Raw genomic sequence first — 14757 nt, 5'->3', positions numbered from 1 at the left:
GACCATTTTGGTCAAGTTGACTTATTTGTAGATCTTACTTTGCTGAACATTATTGCTGTTTACAGTTTATCTCTATCTATAATAATATTCAAGATAATAACCAAAAACGGCAAAATTTCCTTAAAATTACCAATTCAGGGGCAGCAACCCAACAACAGGTTCTCAGATTCATCTGAAAATTTCAGGGCAGCTAGATCTTGACCTGATAAACAATTTTACCCCATGTCAGATTTGCTCTAAATGCTTTGGTTTCAGAGATATAAGCCAAAATCTACATTTTACCCCTATGTTCTATTTTTAGCCATGGCGGCCATCTTGGTTGGTTGGCCGGGTCACGGGACACATTTTTTAAACTAGATACCCTAATGATGATTGTGGCCAAGCTTGGTGAAATTTGGCCCAGTAGTTTCAGAGGAGAAGATTTTTGTAAAAGTTTACGGACGACGGACGCCAAGTGATGAGAAAAGCTCACTTGGCCCTTTGGGCCAGGTGAGCTAATAAAAAGTATGGGTCACCGTGCTATTTTTCAAGCTATGAGTCGTTGAAAATTGCCTAAATCTGGTTAGATTGTTCATGAAAAAACACATTTGTATGCATAAAAAGAAATCTATGAGATAGAATTTTGAAATAAATTGTGAGAAGATAGGTTTTGTAACATGTTTTAAGAAAATAAAAAGAAAAAATGGTGTCACCGAACTTGTTTTCTTGCTACAAGTAAAAATTAAAAATTTCCCTATCAAGCCAGTGTAATTTTTTACTAAATGAGTTATCTCCCCTTAAATGGCTTAGTTGAAAAAAATGATTCCAAAACACAAAATTTAATATTTGTTGGAATATTATGAATAATACAATTAATTACCAAGTTTTCTTTAAATAAATAAACAGTGTGACAAGTAAATTGCAAATCTGTCTCCTAATTTGCAGATTTGGGCAAATAACTAGACCGATTGTGTACTGCGATTATAAAATCCAAGATGGCGGTATACCATGAATCTACCTTAATATATTGTTGACTTATTCAATTAAAGCATAAATGATTACGGTAAACAGGTACATTTTTGCAGCAGTTTTATTTTCACTACTTTCCTGGTAAGAGTTGATATGCAAAAAAAACTACAGTGAATATTTCATTGGAACTAAATTCATAGGTACTAAGACCATAAATAAATGAATACCACCATGAAATATCAAATTCAAATTGATTTGGAAATCTTGAAAAATAAGACAGCACAAAAATTTCCGGTTGTGCAGTATGAAAAAAGAGAGGGAGGAAGAAGATACAATGGCCAAGAAAAAAAGACAAAAAAGTTTACAAACACTAAACAAAAAACAATAGATTGATTTTCAGGAATCCAATCAAAAACTAGGGGTGAAATCAAGTGCTCATCCTGTAGGTTAAGCAGTTTATTTTTTTCCAGATAACATTTGTACAATATATACCTGTGTAGCAGTACTTCTTAACTTCTCAATACCATTTTCAAGACGAATAATTTTCTTCTGCAGCTCATCATTCTTCTTTGTCAGTAAATTCTGATACAGTTTGATCTGTTCCAGGAAACTTTTGGGAGTGGTGTAATTGTAACGTCTTTCGTTTTGAAGATACTGCTGACTAGTCTCATTCACAGACTGGTGCACAAATCCCATGAACTTTGACACTGATTCTCTCATGTCATCCTAAAAGTTTTAAAATTAATAAGTATACCCAAATAAAATTTTGTCAGAATTATTGATGATACAAGTATTTATTTAGTTAATCTATAGGATAGTTTCAGTGCTTTTCTCCATATGTTATAAAAGAGGGCAGGCCTCACTGACTTTGAGATCAAGAACAGCAATAAAAGCACTGTTCCTTTGCTTTTTGTGTGTTTTTTGCTGTGCATGTACTGATTTTGTGTCATGGATGGATACCCCGTATCCTTTGTTTTTCTATTATACACTTTTCTGTAAAATAAAGCAGTCTTATTTTCTTTGATAGGTATTTATCAATAACAAAAGAAATATAAGAATTTGGCTTTATTTTTTTCACAACAGTATTAGCTACTAGAACTTAAAATTTCACTAAGGACTATTGTAAAAAATACAAAATTTACAGCGATTGATCATTATATTCTTCATGAAACTTAAATTCAAATATCAATGGTCCATTGTAATCACAATTTTGAATAAAGAGCTGCGCCATGAGCGCATGGTATGCCCGTCGCTTTTTCAACGAATAAAGTTCCATAACTCCTCAATGTCATATTAGAAATTTATAAAAAAAAAACTAAAAGGAGCTTATTTCAATAGATAAAAACCAATCACCAAAGTGTCCAAAAACTGGAAAATCCCCTTTTTTCATGAATAAAATCCCATCATATTTTATTACATTCTGAATTGCATGGATTTTCTCTCATTAGTAGTTCTCCATTAAGACATCTAATCAAAACACCAGGATGTTACTTGAGTATGACTGATGGAACAAGACCTCAAATACAACATGCAAGTTTGAGTGGTATAGCAATTGTATACAAAATCAATGATCAACACACTCAGAAAACTTAAACATGCAATGTTAACAATTGAATGGAAAATCAAACACATGTGTGTTACTTCTCCTTGCCTTAATAAGAGGCAAGAAAATGAAAAAGATGGTCCAAACAAACTGATTATACCAAGGTGTATTATTTTCTGAAAAAGAGGCTACTTACAGAAAGTAATTCCATATCTTCCAAGAATCTAGCTGATACAGAATTCAGTGCCTCTAGTGGCCATTCATGGAAAACATCTATACTAGTACAGTTAGTAATGGCTGGGAATTTACGACTTCTGACACGTAATGTGGAACCAACAGGTGAGAAACATAAAACCACCTGAAAAAAAAATGACCCAGCATATAATTTTTGTGAAACTTAACATTTATTCTAAGGGATCATAGATTTATTCTTACGAGGAAGCTCGGAGCATGCTCGGAGGATGCTCAGAGCTTTTTTAGTAGGCTCTTCTCAGCAGTTTATGTGATAATAATTATCATGATCCATTAAGATGTCAATCAAAACTGTAGCACTTCTATAATAAGGAAGATAGAGCATTATAGAGGAAGCTCAATTAACACCTGTGTAAACATCTGGTCTATTCAAATAAATCTTGAATGAAATTTTACAAAACTATAAAATAGATAAGAAATTCTTCAATAGTACTGTACAATGCTTGGCAAGAAATATCAAGTCTTCACAGGAAGATAATGTTTTTAAAATATTTTCTTATTTATAATCATTCTTTTTCAATACAAAAAAAAATACTCAAATTTTATATTTAAAATATAAATATAGCTTAATTAAATTTATACTACATAAAATTAAACATAAAAGTCACCAAAGACAAAAACTATGGTAGTAGATTTATAATCATTTGTTAAACTTTATATGCAACAGCAAACTTTAGTTCTTTAATAGAAAATGATGGCTACTTTGGGAAAAAGTTGTAATTCATAGGCTGGGTTGAAAGACTGTTCACAGTATAATAGTTATGATAAATTGATTTTACTTCAGCAATCCTCTATATCTATTTCTTGAATAAATTTTTTGATTTTGTTTTTATAATAATTAAATGGATTCAGTGGACCAAAAACTTTACAACAAAAAATTATACTTTTTCTGGAATCCCTTTTGTCTTTTATTTTAAATTCTAGTTCTTCATTACATTGATTTGTATAAAAAATGTCAACTTATTTTTTCTAGTATCTCTTTTAAGCTTAATCAAAATGCAGAAAGTCATAATTACATTTGATATCCCTGAATGATAATTGCAAGATTTCCATTTCATATCAACCTCCTTTTTCTATTTATATATGTGAACAGAAGAGCAAATCATCATAAAATTGAGAAGTCATTTACACAATCTATTTTGCTGTCTGCTTAAAATTTAGAATTTTGATTCATTACCCTAATGCTTTAAGTCAATTGAATACCAGTTTAAAACATACTGTTATTTTATACTATGTATTATAACTGCGGTTAAAAATTCTTGTAATAATTTATTTCAAGTTAGGAAAATGGAATTTAGAAGTTTTAGTGTTTGAGGCCTAGAGAACAGGCAATTTTCTTGAATAATTTGCAGACTTGACTTATATATTCTAGGTCCTTCACTTACAAATATTTAAAGATGTATAGTAATTATAGTTCAATTTGGTTTGCTTAAAAGCATTTTTGATTCAGCATACGACTCTCATGACTGTAGGAACATGACAATAGGTAGTCACGACTATACCACTTTAGTTTAGGGGTTAAATTATTATTTATCTACCATATATAAAATAATCCAATATCATCTGTTTCTATCTTATTTTTTTATAACTGTATTTAAAATTGGAATCAATTATTATTGCTGAAGATGTTTTTTATTTAACAGCATACAGCATTTTAATATTAACAAAATATTTAATATGGAGCATAAAAGAGGATGCTCTAAGATAATTATCCCTACTGAAACTGTAAAATGGGTTATTCCCTCAAACTATAATGTTTATATAATGTATCATGCTGTGATATAAACCTTTTATAATAATGTTTTGCGCCTACACAGATTTCTAAACAGTATTATTGGACAGACTGCAGAGTGACTTGTATCAATATTTACTTTTAAATTGTGTGATCATATTTTACTTGTATGAATTGAATATTAAATAACATAAAACAAGCAAAAAATAATTAATTCAACTCCAAACAAATGCCACAATGTCCTATACCAATGAACATAATTATGCCTGAAATTCTTACTAACTTTGATTTATGTTTTTTTTTTTTTTTAATTATACTCATGAAAGCTAAAAAGAAAAAGAAATAACTAGTTTGAATCTTATAGAAATTTTTTTTAGTATATATATTTATATTTTTAGGATCTGTTTTATATTGATAGTATGTACTGATAAAGGCCTATATAAAATGACTTTCTACATACAGGCGTTAACTGAGCTTCCTCTACATTGCTTTACTTTCCTTTTGATAGTTGTTTATATATATTAAAAAGTCATTCGAGAAAAGGAAATAGAGGATTGCTGAACTAAAATCCATTTATTTTACTCCGTTATATTGTCAAAATTCTTTCAGGTGTAATACCACCAAAATATAGTACATTCAGTTTCAAGCCAGAAATGGTTGATTTTTTTTTATATTCCATTTAATTTGACAGTTGTTGGAAATTAACCCTGCATTTCATTGCAGAAAGTTTTTTTTTTGGGTCGTTAACATGTATCTTGGGTGTTTCAAAGCAATAAAAAATTCTATTGGTGTTGCTATAAAATATTTTGGAAATTTAAGGGGACATTGCTACTAAAGCTGGTAAACAGGAAAAAAAAGGGGGAGAGGAATTTGACTGGTTAACTTCTGGTCACGTTTAATATCTTATCTGCAATGAAAAGTTATGTTGTATTTTCACTGTAGTACTGGACAGGATAAAACTTCACTCATGTAGAGTATTTCTTTATTTAAAACATAGATAAATTCATCACATTTAATAAAAAAAGGCAAATTAAACAAAGACTTATGGGGGAAAAACAATTTTATGTTAAATTTTCCTTGCAGTAATTGACAGGATAAAACTTTACTCATGCCAAATTTTTTTATTTAAAACAAAGATGAATTCTACACAATTAAAAAAAAAGTCAATTAAACAGAGACGTACTAGGGGAAAAACAATGGTGATATTACCCCCTCAAACCAGCCTTCCAATAATGAATTACAACTTTTCCTAAAGTAGCCATAATTTTTTATAAAAGAACTAAGTTTGCTATTTTATATATATAAAAAAAAAAACATATTACCATTGTTTAGTTAGGGGCATTACTAAAACAATTATTTTTCAAAATTACCTATGCAATTTATGTTAAAAACGATGCTATATCATATATTACTTCTATTTCATGTATAAGTAACTTATTTTAATATTATTTTTATATGTGTCCATTCATACAGGTTTTAATAGCTTTAACAAATTTTCACAGACATCTGGTTATTTTTCCCATGAAATATAAAACTAATCCTCCTGAAACACTAATTGACTTTCTGAGCCACGCTTCTGGGTCAAAGATTGTCCTCTTGGGACTATTAAAATACCATTTTCCTTTAAAATCTTAATGGTAGACAAATATAAATAGATGGAACCTTGTGATTTAATTTAGGCTTGAAGTTATTTATAATGTGTAATCTAAAACAATAACATATGTTCCTTAAATAATTATAAGTGCTAAGTTTTTCAAAGATGTATAAAATAATTTATAAAAGTAATAATTTTGTCCTCATTTTTAAAGTAACCTTTTATCCCTATACTCATCTCACATTTGATAAATACTTAATTTTATTTAATAAAATTATATAAAATTCTTAAAAACTACATTTAGTCCATGCTACTATTGACATTTAAAATAACTATTGAGTTATTAAACAATTTTTAAAAACGAAAAAAATTATAAGTAACTAAAAAAAAATTTACTTGTTTAGTATCGCCCCCTGACTGTTGTTTGTGCCTTGATGACTTTTATGTAGCATATTATATAGTATAAACTATATCTAAATTATATAATCTAATTATAAAATTTAAAGAATTTTTTTTATTATTAAAAACGAATGGTTATTCAATATAATAAGCTAATATTTTAATGACTTTTACTTTTTGTGGAGACGACATTTCTTTCCAAGCATTTCCCAGTACTGTTGAAGAATTTCTAATCTATTTTATAGTTTTGTAAATTTCATGCAAAATGTATTTGAATATACCAGATGTTTACACAGGTGTTAATTGAGCTTCCTCTATAATGCTTTACTTTCCTTATTATAGAAGTGCTATAGATTTGATTGACATCTTAATAGATCATGATAATTATTGTCACATAAACTGCTGAGAAGAGCCTACTTAAAAAGCTCCGAGCATCCTCCGAGCATGCTCGGAGCTTCCTCGTAAGAATAAATCTATGATCCCTAACCTTGATTTCATTATGTATTATATCTGTATTTCCTTTTCTGCAATTCAACATAACAAATACTATACATCTTTTTTTTTTAATTTATATAAGTTTCAATAATTCTAAAAGATACTAATCCCATAAAAGTATTTAACCTTTTGGGTATGTAGTTGAATTGTCTCCGAATAACCTATTGACGTCATGCAACAATAACTTTTTTAATTATGACGTCAAATTTTTCAAACTGTGATGCAATATTTTGTGGGAACTTGTGTGATTTTAAGTAATGGCTAACAAATTTGCATACAAGAGTAAGTACTTCTATCTATTATTATTATCATACCTTGAGTGTTCTTCTGACTTTATCAATAAAATATTTCCAACAGTTGTCTCTTGAATCTTCCAACCCAGTAGCTCTCACTTCATTACGTATGCTTGCTATTACATTATCAAATTCATCATCTTGAAACAAGTCTGGAATTTCTCCGGAGGCTAAAAGATCGTTGATAAGAACAAGGAACTTCTCATCTGCCACTTGAGCATCAGTCATTAAAAACATCATATTGGCATTCTTTAGTCCTGTTTTGATATATAACTGTCCAAGGTCTGTTTTCAAATCAGTTATTCCATAGCCCTTTTTCAGCTGAATTTGAAACACATCCAAACCACTTATGGAAGCAGCCAATCGTGACAAGCTTTGCTTTCCACTTCCTCCGACTCCTATCAACAATGCATTTCCACGTGGAGCTTCAAGGATTCTGTTTATCCTAGCCACATGCGCCATTGCATCTTCAAATAAAACCAGGTTCATAACAGCATTAAAGTCATTATAACTGTCTAAAGCTTCTTTGAGAATTTTATTCAGGCCCTGCCAACTATCTACGGCATTATATTTTGTATCACCAATCTGATGAGCAAAATGACAGTAAATGAGTGGTTTGACCACTAATTCTTTTTCTTCTATGTCCTGAAAACAATATAAGCATACCATCAAATAATGCAGCAAGATTTACATAGAAAAGCAACCTCATTACCTCATGCTCCCACATAAGGGGGAACCAGAACAATCAATTGTGACCTGCTGGCATAGTTTTTCTAATTTACTTTCAAGTATGTTTTTTAATTTTTCTGAATATAAAACTCCTCTGATGTTTTAAAGACTCAAAACCTTCGTCCATATTTGAAAAGGATCTGACAAAAGCTGAAGGCGCTATCCTGGCGACAAAAAAGTAATGACAAACAGCCATCATACGGGACAAAAACATGTTACTCTACTGAGGTATAACAATCTATTTCTAATCTGCTGGAAGATAGTTATATGTCATGATGAGAAAAAAATGTCACGTCATCAACAAAAACAAGTACAAAGTTAAAATTTTTTTCATACATTCTTTCGCCTCTCTTTTCCTAGTAAAATTATCCTTGCTATTGTTTTTTTTTCTCCATATGAATAAAAAGAGATATAAGGTATACATCAATGAGACATCAATCCATCAACACCAAAAACACAAAAGAGATCTAGAGGTCAACAGATGGTCTCCATGAAGATGCTTGTCTGTACAATATGTCAAGCTCTCTATCACTCCTAGTCTAGAAAAGTTGTGAATAACTTTAACAGAGACTACTATAGATAAGCCTCAATACCAAATTCCCTATCAAATCATCATCATCCACCTTAATACCAAATTCCCTAAGTGATAAAAAAAACTTTAAGATACAACAAATGACAAACATTGATGTGGTTACTGACTTTGGAGAGGCACATAACATTTTGTAGATTGATAAAATAGATTTATGAGATCTGCCTTTTAATCTTAGTCAGTGATATTCATAATCAATAAATTTGAATCAGGACAATACTTTTCACTGCCTTTTAAAATTTATTCATAAGTATCAAATTTTTATGCTGTGTAACATAAAGTTTGCCATTAAAATTAGAACATGGAATTTGAGCAGTGTCATTCCCATAATGAAAGAACAACAAAATGAAACAATAATATCAAATGACAAGTTTTGCTTTCACAAAATGAACAAAAACCTTTGATAGTTTCTGCATGTGTAATTTATTCACAACTTTTTTAAAACTCAGATAATTAAAGAGGGTTGTTGGGTTGTTTAATCATTGACGTATACCCAACATTTTCTTTTATTCATATCTTGAAGCCCTTTTTTCAGGGCGGGTCTTAACATTGGATTTATTGTACAGACATACACCTGGGATTTCAAAAACACCCCCATTCATATACTGAAGTCTGGCGAAAATCCAACCCATAAATATATTTCATGGCAACATCACAACCTATTCATATATATCTCAGTTATCACATATTAAAGTTTTCACAACTTCATTTGATTTAAAAGGATAAAACAGCATATATATACAGACATCTAAACGAAAGATGAAAATTACTGAACAATTGACAATTTAATTTAATTGGTGAAATTGCAACCAATTGATACATTAGACATATCAAAAAAGGGACCAATTCCAAGGACACATCTGTGTATACCTTCATATAGGAAGTGACCCCCCGTTTTTCACACAAAATTTAGAAAAAAATACCTGTTACACTTTACATTTTTGCTAGAATATTGTGGTAAAATATTTTGAAAAACACAATGTACCCGTGCTACAACAACATACCTCAAACTGTCTTTTCAGTAGGTCAGACAGCAGTTTGTCATAAGCTTCCATATCTTTAGTATCTACTAACTTGTCTCTGTAAACACGTTCTGCCTCATGTAACCAAAGCCTGATAAGTTCTGTTTGGGTCTTTGCACATTCTGACTGGGCAAATAGCACTCCCTACAAATATACAAAATATAATGAATATCTTATGGCTGCTACAATATCACAACACAGCAGAGCTCTTGGGATTATATTGGTGTCTCTGTTTGATATGGTGCTTGAATTTGGAAAAGCCATATCTTATACATTTTATTATATACATCAAGTACACATATTGGTGTTTTTCAGGTGGCATAATGTAAAACAGATTTGGGGTTTGATAAAGCCTGTGCAACCATGACTGATATCGATGACATGAAGTCATACAGATTAGGGGCTTAATCATGACTGATTGCCATTGATTGTATTGCACATACAATTTACCTTGTATTTACTACTAAGTGTACAATAAAACATAGTATATTATATCCGCTAGAGAGTTTATTGTGACTTTGCTAGTTTAGGGTGGATTGTCTTAAATAATAAAACAAATGGGTAGTGCAAGCTAATTTCTTTTGTGATGCTATGCTGTCTGCTAAGGGTATTGAAAAATATAACTAAAGTTTATAAAATTTTGTGACACACTATTTGATTTATGATATGTATCCTTTTCCTGTCTATACACAAACACACTTTGGAAATGAAACGTGCAAATATCAAACAAGAAACCATTGTGCAAATTTCTTTTGTGCCACAATATTCCTTTCATAAAAAAAGTGTTCATGGAAAATAACCTTTAGTATTGGAAAGGTTGTCATTTCTTGGAGGAATAATTTAGTAAATAGCCACTGTTCTATAAATAGTGATGTTGCAACATTGTTTTCTAATGAATTTGATACAAAATTGTACACTTGTTCATTTCAATTTTACTAATACCTCATTTTATATAATATGTATGAATTGTTACCCAGAATGCCATTCTTACCTGGAAGATATTGGACAGGTCTCTGAGGTTGAAGATATAATGGAACTTGATGGCAGTTGGAAGGAATGTACTGGTAACCCTGCCATGTAGAGCTAGAGCTGCTGTTATCAAGGGAGAGACAAATCTCTGCACATTACTTGTGAAGTGATTTTGCTGAAGATGTTGTGACAGTATACTGGTATAGATTGTTGTTAGAGCTTCAGTATTGGGGAAGTTCATCGTAAACACACAGAAATGTCGCTAAAATATATGAAATGTTTGTTTGAAATAGCTAATTAATACAAGAGATTTACTTATATTGTGCTTTAAATCTGAAATCTTTGTATTCTTTAGGGAGCAACCATTTAACTTCAAGGGGGGTTATGGTTTTTTGTCTGAGTCAGAAATTTTTTTTGTAGTTTTTCAACGCTTTCAATCAAATTATTTTTTTCAAAATTCAACACTATAAGGTATGGGGAAAATCTGGATTCAGAATATTTTTGTTGTCATCTGCTTGACCACAATATTTTTTTTCATCAAATTGTGGATCAGAATATTTTTTTAGGAAAAAACCATAATCCCCCACACCCCCCTTTAGAAGTTAAATGGATGTTCCTTTAACATTTTAATTTGCAATAAATACTCAAAGAATAAAATGAACTTATTAAAACACTAATTTCAATCTTTAATCTTCAAAAAATTTATTTTCAAAGATTTAGGAGATTATCATAAAATATAAATGTCATATTGGAAATGCATGACCTATAGGTGAAGTACAAACTCACACACAAACTGATCAAGCATTTGATTGTTTTCATTTTTAGCAGATTTTATGTTATAATCAATTAGATTTTACCTGTTTCCTTTATAGCTTTTGTTTGAAACTGAATTATGTTTTGATACCTTGAATACCATATCTTTAATTATATGAGACAAAGAAGAAAGGATATAACAGTATGTTAGACTACTTTGTTGTTAAAATTTTGTCTCTTTCCACAATTTGTTATACTGTAGATTCATATATTGTTTACTGGATATCATTTTTTTTGTGAATTGAGCAAACATTGTATTTTCATGGATTCTTTTTTGTATGGTTTTGCTTAAAGGATGTACTTAGGTCAGGTTTAGGAATTTTTGTCAGATGTTCGGACTCCTTGGTTTTTTTCCTACGATACAGGGTAAAATATTTTGCCCCATTACACCCATTTTTCTTTTCATATAAGACTTCAATAGCTCATAAAAGGTCATGTACCAAAATTAAAGCAGATTCTAGATTTCTTTTCTTTCAATTTGAGACCCAAATAATACCAATGCAAATATAAGGTAAAAGTCCGAGTCAGCCTTTTCCCGCCATTTTTTTTAAATTAAATATCTCAAAAAGGATCTCCATAACCTATCAATATTTTTTAGCTTATTTTGTTCCTTAACTAATGCTCTTCTGACTTAAATATAAGTATAAGTCAGAAGAGTATTAGTTAAGGAACAAAATAAGCTTTTTAATAATCAATTTTAAAATCTAGGTTTTTTTAATTTCACCTAAGTACATCCTTAAGATAGCATACAAGCCTATAGAAATTTAGTTCTTTGATGGACACTGAAAAGGTTCACATATACCCACAAAATCCACAAAAATTGGTACCCCCAAAAATAATGTTAAATCTACAGTAATCTGATGACAATCTTATAAAGAACACTTGAGTTACCATAAAAAAACTAAGAAACAGCAGCCAACTCACCTGTAACCTGGAATCAATGGTGAAACTTCCAGCTGTAGGGTTCATACATGCCACATACTGTGTGTTGTGAATCTCCTTGATAGTTAGCTTAGCTCTATCATACCAATGACCATGATCTATGTGTTGTCTGATCAGTGTATGAGGCTGTACTGTGTAATATTTGTCAACCTGTCAAATAATTATTCAATAAAATGTTATTATATATTTAACGATAATACATTTCATACAATAAAACGAACTATTTGGTGCATCCACTGAAGTAAAGTAAAATATCCCCCACTAGGGACAGTTTGTGCAAATCAACAATTTCAATGTGAAAGGAACATTTATTATTTGATGCATGAATTTACCCCCCAATCGGAAAGATTAATACATTGAAATCTTGAAAAAAGTATCCGATAAAATATTGACCTTTACGGTACATCAGAATCTCTATCAATAACAGACAAAACTGGTTATGGTTCAACCGGTATGAACTATCAATATTATACAGAAACTTGCTTATATTTTTCATCAGTTCCCCTAGGTCTGAAGATGAATACCAAGAAAAGAATCAACATGATATTAGATGAAAGTTAATAACCTCAGGCATATTCATATCATCTACAAAGTAGATCAACCGTCTAGTTCCAGGCGGACCAAAATTCCTTCCAGCCTTCTTCTCCAGGGGTTTCTCCAAAACTCTCTGTAACATGGCAGATGTGGTATAAAAGTTGAATGGTACATTAGCAATCATGTAATCATCAGACAGACTAAGAAGTTTCTCCTGCATCAGAACTGTCTTCCCTGTACCAGCATTTCCCACTAACATCACTGGATGTTTCTTCTCTATCAGCATGTCCAAGAAATACTTGATTCGTGTAGTTTCTGCTGTGTGGACAAGAGCAGCCTGAAAATAGAAATGTTTATTTTTGTATTGGCAAATATTATTACACATCAGCTGAGTGGACAAAAGATGCCTAAAAGCAGAATGTTTATAACATTGTCTGTTGGTAAATGTTATCCGGCTTTTGTGCACTTTTTTTTTTACCAAATAAATCATTTATTGCTAAAATGATTTAGTTGCAAACTAGTTAAAAATATGAGAAAACAATGTCAAAAGATAGATTGATGTCTGGTATTTGTTTACCTGTGAGATGAATTTGTTGACAGGGTATATAAATGGGGCTTTTTTTTTACATTTATTACATGATATGTAACTTTATGACAGGAAAAAGAGGGCGTGTGTTTGGGAAAAAACTGAACCTGGAATTTTTTTTTTCTTTAAGCATACAAAAAATTATGCATTGTCCATGTAACTTATACTAACAGTATTCTAGCTAGGCAAATATTTTTTTTAAAAGTTTTCTGGGAAACACTGTTTTTAAGTAAATTAAACTTTGTGAATTTTGTCAAAATGTCAATTCGGCCTATTTCATCAAATCAGTTCCTCTGAACAAAGTCCATATCTGAAGTAAGGCTGCCAAGGATGTTGATATTGACCATGAACCAAAATTAAAGATTTGTAATGTTATTGAGAGCTCCTCATCAGTATTTGCCCTTGCAAGGACTATAACAACAACAACAAAATTCCAAGTGCTGTTATGTTATGAAAAGTAAAGTCATCCAAAATGAAACATAAACATGATCTGTAAAACACTATCATACTCTTATAAACCAAAAATCAGCTCAACATCTACAGGCATACTGAAAAGAAATCCCAAATACGTTTGTAAATGAGAACGACAGAAAAACAGGCATGAGTAACACTATATGCTCTGTCAACAGAGTAGCAGTTCATAAAAAGAATTGAGGTTCTGTAAAACTTATATTTTATCTTAAATAAGAAACATGATTTAAGTAAATGATATCATATTCTGATTATTATTTATTTCGAAAGTGACCTTATATCGGTGATCAGTCTTTGTTTCATTAATTTTTTACTTCCTCTTACACAACTAAAAGATTTATGACAGTTACCTGGAGAGGAATATCTGGATCCAGTTCAAATTTGGTAACTCGTTTAGTCCATGGTTCACACTTCTTAGTTTCAGTCTCTATGTAATAGTCAAACACTGTTCCTCCTGCTGGGAACTTGACAGTCTTAAACTCTGTTATCCACCATTTAGAAAATTCTACTCTGTAATCTACCAACTGTGAAAAAAATACATTATTATTCATTTGTTCAGTTTATAAACAAGAATGTGTCCATAGTACATGGATGCCCCACTCGCACTATCATTTTCTATGTTCAGTGGACCGTGAAATGGGGGTCAAAACTCTAATTTGGCATTAAAATTAGAAAGATCATATCATAGGGAACATGTGTACTAAGTTTCAAGTTCATTGGACTTCAACTTCATCAAAAACTACCTTGACGATAAAAAAACTTTAACCTGAAGTTGGACAGACGGACGGACGAACGAACGAATGGACGCACAGACCAGAAAACATAATGCCCCTACTACTATCGTAG

At 30.8% G+C, this 14757-nt stretch overlaps 1 protein-coding gene across 1 annotated transcript in view; it reads right to left on the bottom strand.

Moving 5' to 3' along the window:
• LOC127710025 (dynein beta chain, ciliary-like) overlaps positions 1-14757 on the bottom strand; it is an 85072-nt gene that overhangs the window by 24909 nt on the left and 45406 nt on the right. The window contains exons 30-37 of the mRNA XM_052215743.1: positions 14262-14435; positions 12886-13191; positions 12303-12470; positions 10588-10827; positions 9579-9740; positions 7278-7901; positions 2688-2849; positions 1441-1674 (exon numbers count right to left, since the gene is read on the bottom strand). Of these exons, the coding sequence (XP_052071703.1) occupies positions 1441-1674; positions 2688-2849; positions 7278-7901; positions 9579-9740; positions 10588-10827; positions 12303-12470; positions 12886-13191; positions 14262-14435 (2070 nt within the window). The remainder of the gene's footprint in view (positions 1-1440; positions 1675-2687; positions 2850-7277; positions 7902-9578; positions 9741-10587; positions 10828-12302; positions 12471-12885; positions 13192-14261; positions 14436-14757) is intronic.

The sequence above is a fragment of the Mytilus californianus genome, unplaced genomic scaffold (genome assembly GCF_021869535.1).
Source record: "Mytilus californianus isolate M0D057914Y unplaced genomic scaffold, xbMytCali1.0.p SCAF_7, whole genome shotgun sequence".
NCBI lineage: Eukaryota > Metazoa > Mollusca > Bivalvia > Mytilida > Mytilidae > Mytilus > Mytilus californianus.
The sequence above is the reverse complement of the archived record's forward strand: the minus strand, read 5'-3'. Positions and strand labels throughout refer to the sequence as shown.